Raw genomic sequence first — 12,590 nt, 5'->3', positions numbered from 1 at the left:
AAAAAAAAAAAAACAGTAAAGTTATCCCATTTTTGTTTTTCACCCAAAAGTTCTGAATATCTGTTTTTGTGTATTTAATATTTAAGATACAGTTTTGTTTAATAAATGTTTAAATGCAAGAAATTTTCTGTATCACTTATTACTTAAGGCTGCTTACACACTGGAGCAGGTAGGCTTTGACAGTAAAACGCTGCTAGTTTTAGCGGCGCTTTACCGTCATTTTAGCGGCACTATTCAGCTGCTAGCAGGACGCTTATAACCCAGCTAGCCGCCGAGGAAGATGTTAAATGCGCCCGTGAAATGCTACTGCCAAATTTTGCATTGCAGGCGCTTCGGCAACGGTGCCCATTCATTTCAATGGGCAGGAGTGGTGGAGAAGCAGTATACACCGCTCCAAAGATGCTGCTTGCAGGACTTTTTTTTTTTTTAACTTCCTGCCAGCGCATCACCTCAGTGTGAAAGCACTCACCACTGCAGGGAAGCCGTATTGCAGGCACTATTTTTATCCCAAGAAATGTTTGGGGACCACAAAGTTGTTCCCATTCCTTATCGGTAAACCTAAAAAATAAGGCAGATAAGGAAACATCTTTGGTGTGCGAGGTAACTTATGCATACCTAAGGACACAGCCACATCTGTGGCCCCGTCAGCTGCATCCTCCATCTTTAGAGTCTGCCGCACCGCAGTAACAAGTGTGTCCACCAGCGCTTTTTTTGCTCGCTGCTAAGACCGGGGAGGACCCATCCTTGCTATCAGACAGGTCAGGGGATAAGATATTAAACCTGACTGGACGGGTAAAACTATGTGACATGGAATGTATGCTAGCAAATATCTATTGCCCCAACAAAAGCCCAATGAAATTTCTAAACAAAGTTTTGGCAAAATGAATGGATTTTAAAAGCGATCACGGCAGGAGATTTCAATTTCTGGATGGAACCTAAGATAGATCGTACGTCCCAGCACAAGAGACTGGAAATGTACAGCTGAAGAAGTTAAATAAACTACATCAGAATCAAATGATAGCCTTGTGGAGAGTGCAACACCCTCAAATACGAGACTAAACATTTCACTCCCCTGTGCACGGGACATACTCAAGAAATGATTACCTAATGATCGAACATAGATTACTGGAATCAGTAAATAGCAGAAATATTGAAGTAACAACTTTCTCAGACCACGCCCTAGTATCTGTGAAAATAAAGATATCTAGTGTCCAAAATAGGCAAAACACATGGAGACTAAATGAAGACCAATAAAATAACAGAAGCTATGCTTTGGGAGGCCCAAAAAGCCTATATAAGAGGCATTTTGATAGTTATGGGGGCAGGAAAAAAAAAAAAAAAAGGAGAGAAACCGGAAAATGGAAGACCTAACAAATGTATGATCTAGAACAGCAGCATAAAAAAAAGGAACGAAGCAGAGCTATATTGTACTGTTGTCCTGAAAAGAGAGGAGTTAAAAGAGTTGGCAGAACAGGAAACAAGAAAGACATTTAATAGAATTAAAAAGGAGGAGCGGTATCAATGGAGAGAATAAGACAGGGAAGTATTTATCCAATAAGTTAAAGAGGAAGAAAACAGCAAATTACATAGAGAAAATACAGGATAGTACTGGGGAAATGGTATATGCAACAAAAGAAATAGCAGGCGTACTTCAGAAATACTATGGGGAACTGTACTCAGTAAAACAAAAGGGAAAGCAGGTCTTCGAATTAGAGAAGGGTGAAAAAGAAAACAGATATCTTAAAAGATGCAAGATTAAGGCCCCTTTCACACGGGACAGAAACGCAATGATCCACCCTGTGATGATCTGCTTGCTCAGTGGGGATCGTTCCGTTTATCCCCGCTGAGCCGGCGGATGACAAGGCGGTCCCTGCACACTGTGCAAGAACCACCCTGTCAGATCTCCGCTCTCCTCTATGGGGGATCAGATGAACACGGACCGTCTGTCCATGTTCATCCGATCCGCTCTGCAGATGGATAGAAAAATATGATTTTCCTCTTTCTACAGAATCGGACCATAACGAAGATGAGAGATATCCCATAGGAATGCACTTATGTCCGTATTTCATCCGCAAAACAGATGGATGAAATACGGACATACAGTCCGCATGTGTGAAAGAGGCATAAAGGTAATACCAGAGGATAAACTAGGGGCCCTTGAAGAACCGATAACAGAAGAAGAGATTAGTTGAGCCATTAAAAAAAACTGCAACAGGAAAAGGTCCAGGTCTAGATGGACTTACGACATACTATTATAAAAAGTTTAAAGAAATCTTAGTGCCTAGACTATGCTCATATATGAAAGGTACAAGTTGGGAAATGAGAAGGGAAGCGTTAGCGGCCACAATTACTATTATCCCAAAGGAAGGAAAAGATGCCACCATATGCTCAAGTTATAGGCCTATTTCATTACTAAATGCTGACACGAGGCTATTTGCTAAAGTGTTGGCAAGGAGGATGAAAGTGGTAACGATTTGGTGCATGCCGACCAAGTGGGATTAATCCCAGGGAGGGGGAGAGACAATGGGGTAAGAACGTTACTGCTGCTTCAAACAAAATGAGAGAAGGTAGATCCCCAGGACTACTCCTCTCAAGAGACGCTGAAAAGGTGATTGATAGGGTAGACTGGGGATTTATAATGAGTACTCTGGAGGCAATTGGAATAGGCCCAAAGATGACCCACTGGATTAAGGCATTATACGACCACCCCATAGCCAGGGTAAAGATCAATGGGACATTACTACCACCTTTTGAGATGCATAATGGAATGAGACAGGGGTGCCCCCTGTCCCCTTCATTACTTGTTTTGTAATTGACCCGCTCCTAGCAGATTTAAGGGAAATTAAGATAGAAGAACACAAAATAGCTGCGTATGCAGATGACATTTTGTTTTATATAGATAGGCCTAGGATGACATTACCCAACTAAATTAAGCTATTAAGTCTTACAGAGAAATCTCAAACCTTAAAATGAATCCCTCGAAATCAGAAATTCTGAATATCAACTTGAGGAAAGAGAACAAGCTGGCCCTGAAAAGAGTGTTCCTATTTACATAGAAGGAAAAAGAATCAAAATACCTAGGAGTAAAAATTGCATTGAGCATAGGGACAATGTACCAAGAAAATGTTCTAACGCTACTGAATGAAATAAAAACAGAAATAAATGAATCCACAACAAGGTATCTCTCCTGGATAGGAAGAATAAATATATTAAAATGGTCATTTTGCCGAAGATCCTGTATAAGATGCAAAGGTTACCAATCCCTCTCCCACAGGCCTATTTTAAATGATTAAAAAACATAACATCAAGGTTTATTTGGCAGAGAAAGAAGCCAAGGATAAGTTACTTAGTTTCGATTAAGGATAAAATGGCAAGGAGGATTGGGGGTGCCCGATTTAAAAAATTACTATAATGCAGTATTGCTTTCACAGGTGTTAGAATGGGTAAAAAAATAAGCAAGAAAAAAAGATGGGTGGAATTGGAAAACACTATTAACCACTTAAGGACCGCCGTATGGCAATGTACCTCGGCAGAATGGCACCAACAGGCACAAGCACGTATATGTACGTGCTTGCCTTCCAGCGGGTGGGGTGTCCGATCGGACCCTCTCCCGCTGGCTGCGGCGGTCCGTTTCGCTTCAGGAGCGATCCGGGATGAGGGGATGGCCGTTGGTTTCTGGCCATCCCCTCTCGATCGCTCCTGGCGAATGAGAAGCTTCCCCCGCCTGTGTAGTGTAAACACAGGCAGGGAGGAAGTGAAGTCACTCTCCTCGGGCGGTCTTTTTGACCGGACTGCGAGGAGAGGACATAGTAAGTAAGTGTGCACCAACACTACACTGACATGTAGGTACACATAGGCACACAAATCCGCCCCCGATCACCCCCCTGATCTCCCCGAACCCTCCCCCTCCCAGTCACAGTGTCACTGATTGCAGTGATCATTTATTTACTGATCACTGCATTTAGTGTCAGTTGTGACAGTAAAAACTGTCAGGGCAGTTAGTGTTAGGTCCAGGGTAGCGCCCTACCCCCCCCCCCCCATAAAGGTTTAACCCCCTGATTGCCCCTAGAGTTAACCCTTTCACCCCTTTTGCCAGTGTCACTAAGCGATTGTTTTTCTGATCGCTGCATTAGTGTCGCTAGGTAGCTAGTTATTTTTTTAGGTTCACCGCCAGGTTTTTATAGCGCTAGGTACCCCGATATACTACCCAATAATGTTTTTAACCCCCGATTGCCCCTAGTTAACCCTTTCACCAGGGATTACCGTATAAGTGCCACTGGTGATGCTGGTTAGCCAGTTAGTTATTTAGGTTCCCCGTCAGGTTTTTATATAGCGTCAGTTACCCCCATATACTACCTAAGATTTTGACCCCCCTGATTGCGCCTAGTTAACCCTTTCACCAGTGATCACTGTGTAAGTGTTACGGATGACTCTGGTTCGTTTGCTTTTTATAGCATCAGGACACCCACCATTTATTACCCAATAAAGGTTTAACACCCTGATCACCCGGCGGGTGATATCAATTAGGTTTTAGGGTCAGGGTCTGCGTCGCCCCAGGCAGCGCTAGGTTAGTGCCAGTACCGCTAACACCCACACGAAAAGCATACACCTCCCATGGTGGTATAGTATCTGAACTGATCAATATCTGATCTGATCAGATCTATACTAGCGTCCCCAGCAGTTTAGGGTTCCAAAAAAAGCGTTGTTAGCGGGATCAGCCCAGATACCTGCTAGCACCTGCGTTTTGCCCCTCCACCCAGCCCACCCAAGTGCAGTATCGATCGATCACTGTCACAAAACACTAAACACATAACTGCAGCGTTCGCAGAGTCAGGCCTGATCCCTGTGATCGCTAACAGTTATTTTTTTTGGTAGCGTCTTATATTTAAATCCTAAAGGCGGTGCTTGATTTTCGGGGTCCCGTACGCGGCTAGGCTCCCAAAAAGTCCCCCACGTGTGGTATCCCTGTGCTCGGGAGAAGCAGCAGAATTAATTTTGGGGTGTAATTTCACTTATGCCCATAGCATGCGTGAGCAATATATCATTTAGTGACAACTTTGTGCAAAAAAATAAATAAATAAATTGTAATATTCCTGCAACTTGTGGCAAAATATAAAATATTTCAAGGACTCAACATGCCTCTCAGTAAATAGCTTGGGGCGTCTACTTTCCAAAATGGGGTCATTTGGGGGGGTTTTGTGTTATTTTGGCATTTTATGGCCTTCAAAACTGTGATAGGTAGTGAGGAGTGAAATCAAAAATTTGCACCCTTAGAAATCCTGAAGGCAGTGATTGGATTTCGGGGTGCCGTACGTGGCTAGACTCCCAAAAAGTCCCACATATGTGGTATCCCCGTACTCAGGAGAAGCAGCAGAATATATTTTGGGGTGCAATTCCACATATAACTATGGCATGTGTGAGCCATATATCATTAAGTGACAACTTTTTGAAAATTTATTTTTATTTTTTTGTGTCATTATTCAATAACTTGGGACAAAAAAAAAAAATATTCAATGGGCTCAACATGCCCCTCAGCAATTTCCTTGGGGTGTCTACTTTCCAAAATGGGGTCATTGGGGGGGGGGGGGGGGTTGTACTGCCCTGCCATTTTAGCACCTCAAGAAATGAGATAGGCAGTCATAAATTAAAAGCTGTGTAAATTCCAGAAAATGTACTCTAGTTTGTAGACGCTATAACTTTTGCGCAAACCAATAAATATACGCTTATTGACATTTTTTTTACTAAAGACATGTGGCTGAATACATTTTGGCCTAAATGTATGACTAAAATTTAGTTTATTCAATTTGTCTTATAACAAAAATAATTTTTTTTTTTTTTTAATTTTCAGTCTTTTTCCTTTTATATTGTAAAAAATAAATATCGCAGAGGCAATCAAATATCATCAAAAGAAAGCTCTATTTGTGGGAAGAAAAGGATGCAAATTTTGTTTGGGTACAACATTGCATGACCACGCAATTACCAGTTAAAGCAGTGCGAAATTGTAAAAAGACCTCTGGTCCTTAGGCTGACAATTGGTCCGGGGCTGAAGTGGTTAATAATGAACACTTTGGGAAGATTATACGGATACCAGCACAATTTAGAGAATTAAGTGAAAATACAGAAATAACTCAGAAAGTTTTAGCAATCTGGGATCACATACTACAGGAATAAAATGGGAATTTATCTCACCTTTAATACCACTAAGAGAAACAATTTTTTTTTGCACCAGGGAAAGGGGAAGTGGTTTGGGAAACGGATAAAAAAAAATATAAAAATTAATGCACAATTAAAAGATATAATGGAAAAAAAGTGGAAATATATACACTACAGAAACTAAAACACAAAAAAGAATTAATGGTGATAGATGAATGACGGCACATCTAGCTGAAACATTTTGCATCTACGTTGCCGCAACCAATTAGATCCGGAGAGAAACTATTGCCGATTGAGCACTTAAGTGCAGCAGCAACTACAAGAATGAGATCTCCCGGATATATAAAATATTAGTAAGAATTAAGGGGCCAGAGGTACCGCTGTTTATAGTAAAATGAGAAAGAGAATTTAGAAAGCGAGAAGATTTACATTCGAAAGACATATTTAAAATGGTACACAGCACGGCAATAGACAGCAATACCACTGAAAGAAATTATAAACCTATTTCAAGCCGATATAGAACACCAGAGATGGCGTACAAATACCAAAGTGAGACATCAAGGTTTTGCTGGCATGGATGCAATGCTGTGGGAACCATGGCCCACATATTACAGACATGTCCTAATATTAAAAAAATTCTGGAGAGAGGTGTTGCAAGGAATAAAATAGATAACTAATATAGAGGTATCGGAGGAACCGTGGAGGTGTTTGTTTCATGGGGTAGAAATGTCAATAAAGCAATAGGACATTGGTACACCATCTGACAAACGCAGCAAAATGTTTTATCCCCCCCGACAGTGGCAAGAAGTGGAAAGTCCCACGATCAGAAGCTGGTGTAAGAAAATAAAAGATATTTATAATATGGAATATCTAAGACCCCTTTCACACCGAGCCGTGGGGGGAGTCGCCTGTAAATCAGCGCTATTTTTAGCGCCGCTTTAGCGGTGCTATTCGGCCGCTAGCAGGGCGGTTTTAACCCCCTGCTAGCGGCCGAAAAGTGGTTCAATCCGTATCGCAGCCCCATCGATTTCAATGGGGAGCAGCGTGGGTTCACCGCTCCAAAGAAGCTGCTGCCAGGACTTTTTCTGACGTCCTGCCAGTGCACCGCTCCAGTGTGAAAGCCCTCTGGCTTTCACACTGGAGTGAATAGAGCCGATTTTTTCAGGCGCTATTTTTAGCGCTGTACCGCCTGAGAAATGCTGGCAGTGTGAAAGGGGTCTAAGTTATACTGGAGATGAGAAAATGGAAGGATTTAAAAATAAGTGAAAAATGTAGAAGGAATTTAAGCACACAAAGATTTGTAGAGACGATGGGAACGCATGGGGAGGGTAGTTAATGTTTGGAAAATTGTTATACATTTGATAAAATTTTAATTAATAAAGAGATTGAAAATTATACTCCACGAGGTGAAATCCGAGGGAGATTGACAGTTATTTTGTGTTTTTTCCATTTGCGCATAATGTCACCAACTGTTGTCACCCTCTCACCAAGCTGCTTAGCGATTGTCTTGTAGCCCATTGCAGCCTTGTGTAGGTCTACAATCTTTTTTTTTTAAGAGGGATACAACCAAGGTATTCATCTCTTCAGGCGCCAGTCGCGTTTACGATAATGGTTGTCTCTGCAGAGGATTCGGTGCGACATCTCTGTTATCGCCGGTGGTAGAGGTGCCACCCCCCCCTCCCGCCGCTCTCCCGTGCCCTTTGCAGCTTACCGGAGCCGTCGGTAGTGGAAGAGGCGCTTGGGTCCTGTCTACTGATTGGTATGGATACAAGCGATGGCAAGATGGCCCCCATCCGTCTCCATACCATAGCAGGGCCGGAAGTGACGTCAAAACAAGATTGTGCGCAGAAGCGAACACATACGTGCGTAGCGCCCCCCTATGACAACGGTGGTCAAACCACACATGTGAGGTATCACCGCGATTGTTAGTTTGAGAGCAATAATTTTAGCCCTAGACCTCCTCTATAACTTAAAACATGCAACCTGTAGAATTTTTTAAACGTCACCGATGGAAATTTTTAAGGGTAAAAGTTTGACGCCATTCCACGAGCCGGCGCAATTTTGGAGCGTAACATTATCTTTCACAATATAAAAAAAAATTGGACCAATTTTACTGTTGTCTTGTTTTTTTATTCAAAAAAGTGAATTTTTTCCAAAAAAGTGCGCTTGTAAGACCGCTACGCAAATGCGGTGTGAAAAAAGTATTTCAATGTCTGCCATTTTATTCTCTAGGGTGTTAGAAAAAATACAATATATAATGTTTGGAGGTTCTAAGTAATTTTCTAGCAAAAAAAATAAACACCAAAATCTCAAAACGAGGCTGGTCCTTAAGAGGTTAAGAGAGTGCTCCTAATCTCAGTATCTCAGCTTGATACCTGTACATAAGACACCTGGGAGGCAGAAATTTTGCTGATGGAAATACTTATTTCACTCAATACAAATCAAATTATAACTTTTCTGAAGCAAGTTTTTCTGGATTTTTTTTTTTGTTATTCTGTCTCACCGTTAATCAAATACTTTTTTCCCTCACTGTATACAAGTAAAACTTATGTAGGGAGAGTTGCTTGTTTCATCTCTGTATATCATCTGAGGCGGTTCACTTCATGACGAACCAACAGGTCATGTTTTCAGGATTTCCCTCAGATGAAAACAGCTGTGGTAATTACTAAGGCTGCGTTCACACTTGAGTTTTTAAAGTTGTGCGTTTTTACAGCGATTGACACATTTTTTACAGCAAATTTGTTTAGGTGACCAATATAAAAAGGCAGAAAACGCCTGTAATCTGCCCCAAAGAAGCGCATGTTCTTTTTTGAGCTTAAGGCGTTTTTTCAGGCGTTCTCCTTCAGGTGACAAAACGCTCAGATGTGAACAGGTGCCATTGAAATGAATGGGATTTTGCTTGTTGGGTGTTTTTCAGGCATCTCTTCGGGCATTTTATGAGCTGAAAACGCTCAGGTGTGACTGCAGTCTAAGGCAGTGAAACTAATCAAATCACCTGTGCAAAATAAAGGAAAGTCTGAAAAAAAAATTACCTTTTGGTGCGCCTTGAGGACTGGAATTGAGAAACACTGTTCTAATCAATATCAAAAAAAGTTATGCCTTTAGTTGCACTTTGAAGTGGTTCTAAAGGCTCAAGGTTTTTTACCTTCATGCATTCAATGCATGAAGGTAAAAAAGCATCTGTGTGCAGCAGCTCCCTCTAATACTTACCTGAGCCCCATCGTGATCCAACTCTCCCTCCTCACTGGCTGAGACAGTAGCAGGAACCATTGAGCCAATGAGAGAAAGGGGGTGGGGGCCAATCTACAGCTCTGTTTGTGAATGGACACAGAGCTGTGGCTCGGGGGCGAGCCTGCTCAGGTGCCTCATTGCAAGCTGCTTGCTCTGGGGGCACTGAGGCCGGAGGGCGGGGCCAGGAGTGCTGGCGGGGGGGAACCGAGAAGTGGAGGATAGGGGCTTCTCTTTGCAAAACCACTGGGCAAAGCAGGCAAGTATGACATGTCTGTTATTTTTTTCTAAAATACATACTGTATTTATTGGCGTATAACACTCACTTTTTCACCATAAAAAATCGGGTGCAAATAGCGTGTGTGTGTTATACGCCAATACTTCAATTTTAGCTGCCTTATTTAAAATTTAAGTTTTTTTCCTGAGACTTCCCTCTTAAAATGAATGTGCGTGTTATACGCAGATAAATACGACACATACTAGATCTGCACGATTCTGGCTAAAATGAGAATCACAATTTTTTTGCTTAGAAGATAGATCACGATTCTCTCATGATTCTTGTGGCGTAACATCATCTTTCACATTAAAATAAAACAATTGGGCTAACATTACTGTTTCATTTTTTTTATTCATTGAAGTGTATTTTTTCACCAAAAATTGCATTTGAAAGACCGCTGGCCAAATACAGTGTGGCATAAAATATTGCAGCAATTGACATTTTATTCCCTAGGGTCTCTGCTGAAATATATATAATGTTTGAGGGTTCCAAGAAATTTTCTAGCAAAAAATATTGATTTTAACTTAAACTAGTGTCAGAAAAAGATTTAGACTAAGTGGTTAAACTTCCTGCATTTACACTGTTAAAAGCTTGGCAGACTGCCTGGATTTTTTTCTTGTGTATCCCTTTGATCTAAGAAGCAAGAGTTAGTTATAATGTTTTATGTTAACAATTTGGCAGATTGCCCAATGTTTTCTTTTTACAACTGAGTGAGCAAATGTCTCTCCAATTGTTATATGAAAGAATTGGCAAACTCTGCAATAGAGATCGTCAGGGGGGTTGAATCGAGATCACAATTTTTTTTTTTAACGATTAATTGCGCAGCTCTAATACATACACACACGCCCACTTGAAATATACTATCAAAAAAGCATTAAAAAAATTACCCTAGCACATATCCATACAAGTATTTCACAGCTGTTTGAGGTGTTGGTGAAATGCTTTAGTGGGAGTACCTGGAGTGCGTTTAATTGCGATTGTTCAGACTGGAGTTGTGCTTAAAGGCTTTTCGTAATCTCCCACATACTGTATTTTCCTTTGCATAAATTAGCATCTTCGCCTCCAATTTGAATCAATTATAATACAAAGTACTTTCTAAATGCTCTTTACAAAACTTTTGTTTAATTCCCAAAAAAGATCACAATATGCTTAAAGATTCCTGAAAAAAATTTGCAAAATTATCAAATGCTTTGAAAATGAGCATATGCTTGTCATCTGAAACCAACTGTGAACAGGCCCATACTTGGTAGCCTACCTAGGTCTACGTGGTTCCAGTAATGTCAAAAGCACTTGGATGCCATTCACAATCACAGACTCGTTATGCTCGCCATCGAACATGTTGCCAAGAAGTTGTTCAATGGCCTCTTGCCTGTTTAAAAAAAAAAAAAATAAAAAATGAAGGAGTTCAGCAATATACAGTAACAAATCCCAAAACAATACAAAAACAGAGCATACATTTGGGCACCATAAATATCCAACAAGTAAAAAACACTTGACTTAATTGTAAATTCCATACTTTGAGTACACTACAGGACACAGGCTAGATATCTGGATATTCATAGACCCTTGGTAACCGGTATTTACCTTAATGCGACTGGACAGTGGTAAAGCATTGCCTGGACACACACCCTTGGAGTATCCTTATAACCATGTCCCACTTTCTCAGTCATCAGTTTTTTTTTTTACCATGCAATGCTGAATAATGCAGTAATGAGGGGAGGGTGCCCTATGTTCTGTACTGCAATGTATTCCAATATAAACCCATAGGTAGTTAAATTGGCTGAGGCGCCTAATAGGATTGTTCAAAGGAAATGCACGAGTCATCTGCTTTATTAATCACTTCAGACCAGAAAGAATTTACCCCCTTTCTGACCAGAGCACTTTTTGCGATTCGGCACTGCATCGCTCAAACTGACAATTGCGCAGTTGTGCAATGTGGCTGCCAAACAACAAGTGTATGTCCTTTTTTTCCCCACAAATAGAGATTTCTTTTGGTGGTATTTGACCACCCCTGCGCTTTTTTTTTTTTTGCACTATAAACTAAAAAAGCAACAATTTCCAAAAATGCATTATTTTTTACATTTTGCTATAATAAATATCCCCCTAAAATACATACATACATTATATATATATATTATATATATATATATATATATATATATATATATATAAACGTTTTTTCCCTCAGTTTAGGCCGATACGCATTCTACATATTTTTGGTAAAACAAAAAAACGAAATTAGCATTTACTAGTAATAGCGGCGATCAGCGATTTTTATCGTGACTGCGACATTATGGCGGACACAGACATTTCTGACACATTTTTGGGACCATTGTCATTTATACAGCAATCAGTGCTATACAAAGCCACCGATTCCTGTGTAAATGACACTGGAAGTGAAGGGGTTAACCACTAGGGGGCAGTGTAGGGGTTAAGTGTGTCCCTGGGGAGTGTTTCTAACTGTAGGAGGGCGTGGCTACGTGTGACACGTCACTGATTTCTGCTCCCAATCACAGGGAGCAGAGATCAGTGACACTGTCACTAGGCAGAACAGGGAGATGCTTGTTTACATTAGCATCTCCCTGCTCTTCCTCTCCGTGAGGCAATCGCAGCGATGGAGTCCACGGGATTTGCTACCCGACTCATGGAGCTTGCCGCGGGCGTGCGTCCACTGGCTGCCTCTTAAAGGGCAACGTACAGCTACGTTAGTTTGCCTGTACAAGCCCTTCTGCTGACGTATACCGGCGTGAGGCAGTCGTCAAGTGGTTAAAACATCCAATTGATTTATTTCTCCTTTGAACAACCACATTGGGCGCCTCTGCCAGTCGAACTAACGGGCCCTTTTTATGCTGACTCTTTCTGCTACTAAGAATGGATTGAAGATGGGATCTCCTTGTGGCTCATGACAGATTGGCGTATTCAGAGAGGACAA

The 12,590-nt window shown here is 41.2% G+C and overlaps 1 protein-coding gene across 1 annotated transcript in view; it reads right to left on the bottom strand.

Annotated features, from left to right (window-relative positions):
• LOC143934136 (serine/threonine-protein phosphatase 6 regulatory subunit 1-like) overlaps window positions 1-12,590 on the bottom strand; it is a gene marked incomplete in the record, with an annotated part of 277,801 nt that overhangs the window by 189,730 nt on the left and 75,481 nt on the right. Inside the window, 1 exon segment of the mRNA XM_077457496.1 lies at window positions 10,914-11,027. Coding sequence (XP_077313622.1) covers window positions 10,914-11,027 — 114 coding nt within the window.

This window comes from Lithobates pipiens, unplaced genomic scaffold (assembly GCF_037356315.1).
Source record: "Lithobates pipiens isolate NorthernLeopardFrog02 unplaced genomic scaffold, aLitPip1_a1.2 Scaffold_27, whole genome shotgun sequence".
NCBI lineage: Eukaryota > Metazoa > Chordata > Amphibia > Anura > Ranidae > Lithobates > Lithobates pipiens.
The sequence above is the reverse complement of the archived record's forward strand: the minus strand, read 5'-3'. Positions and strand labels throughout refer to the sequence as shown.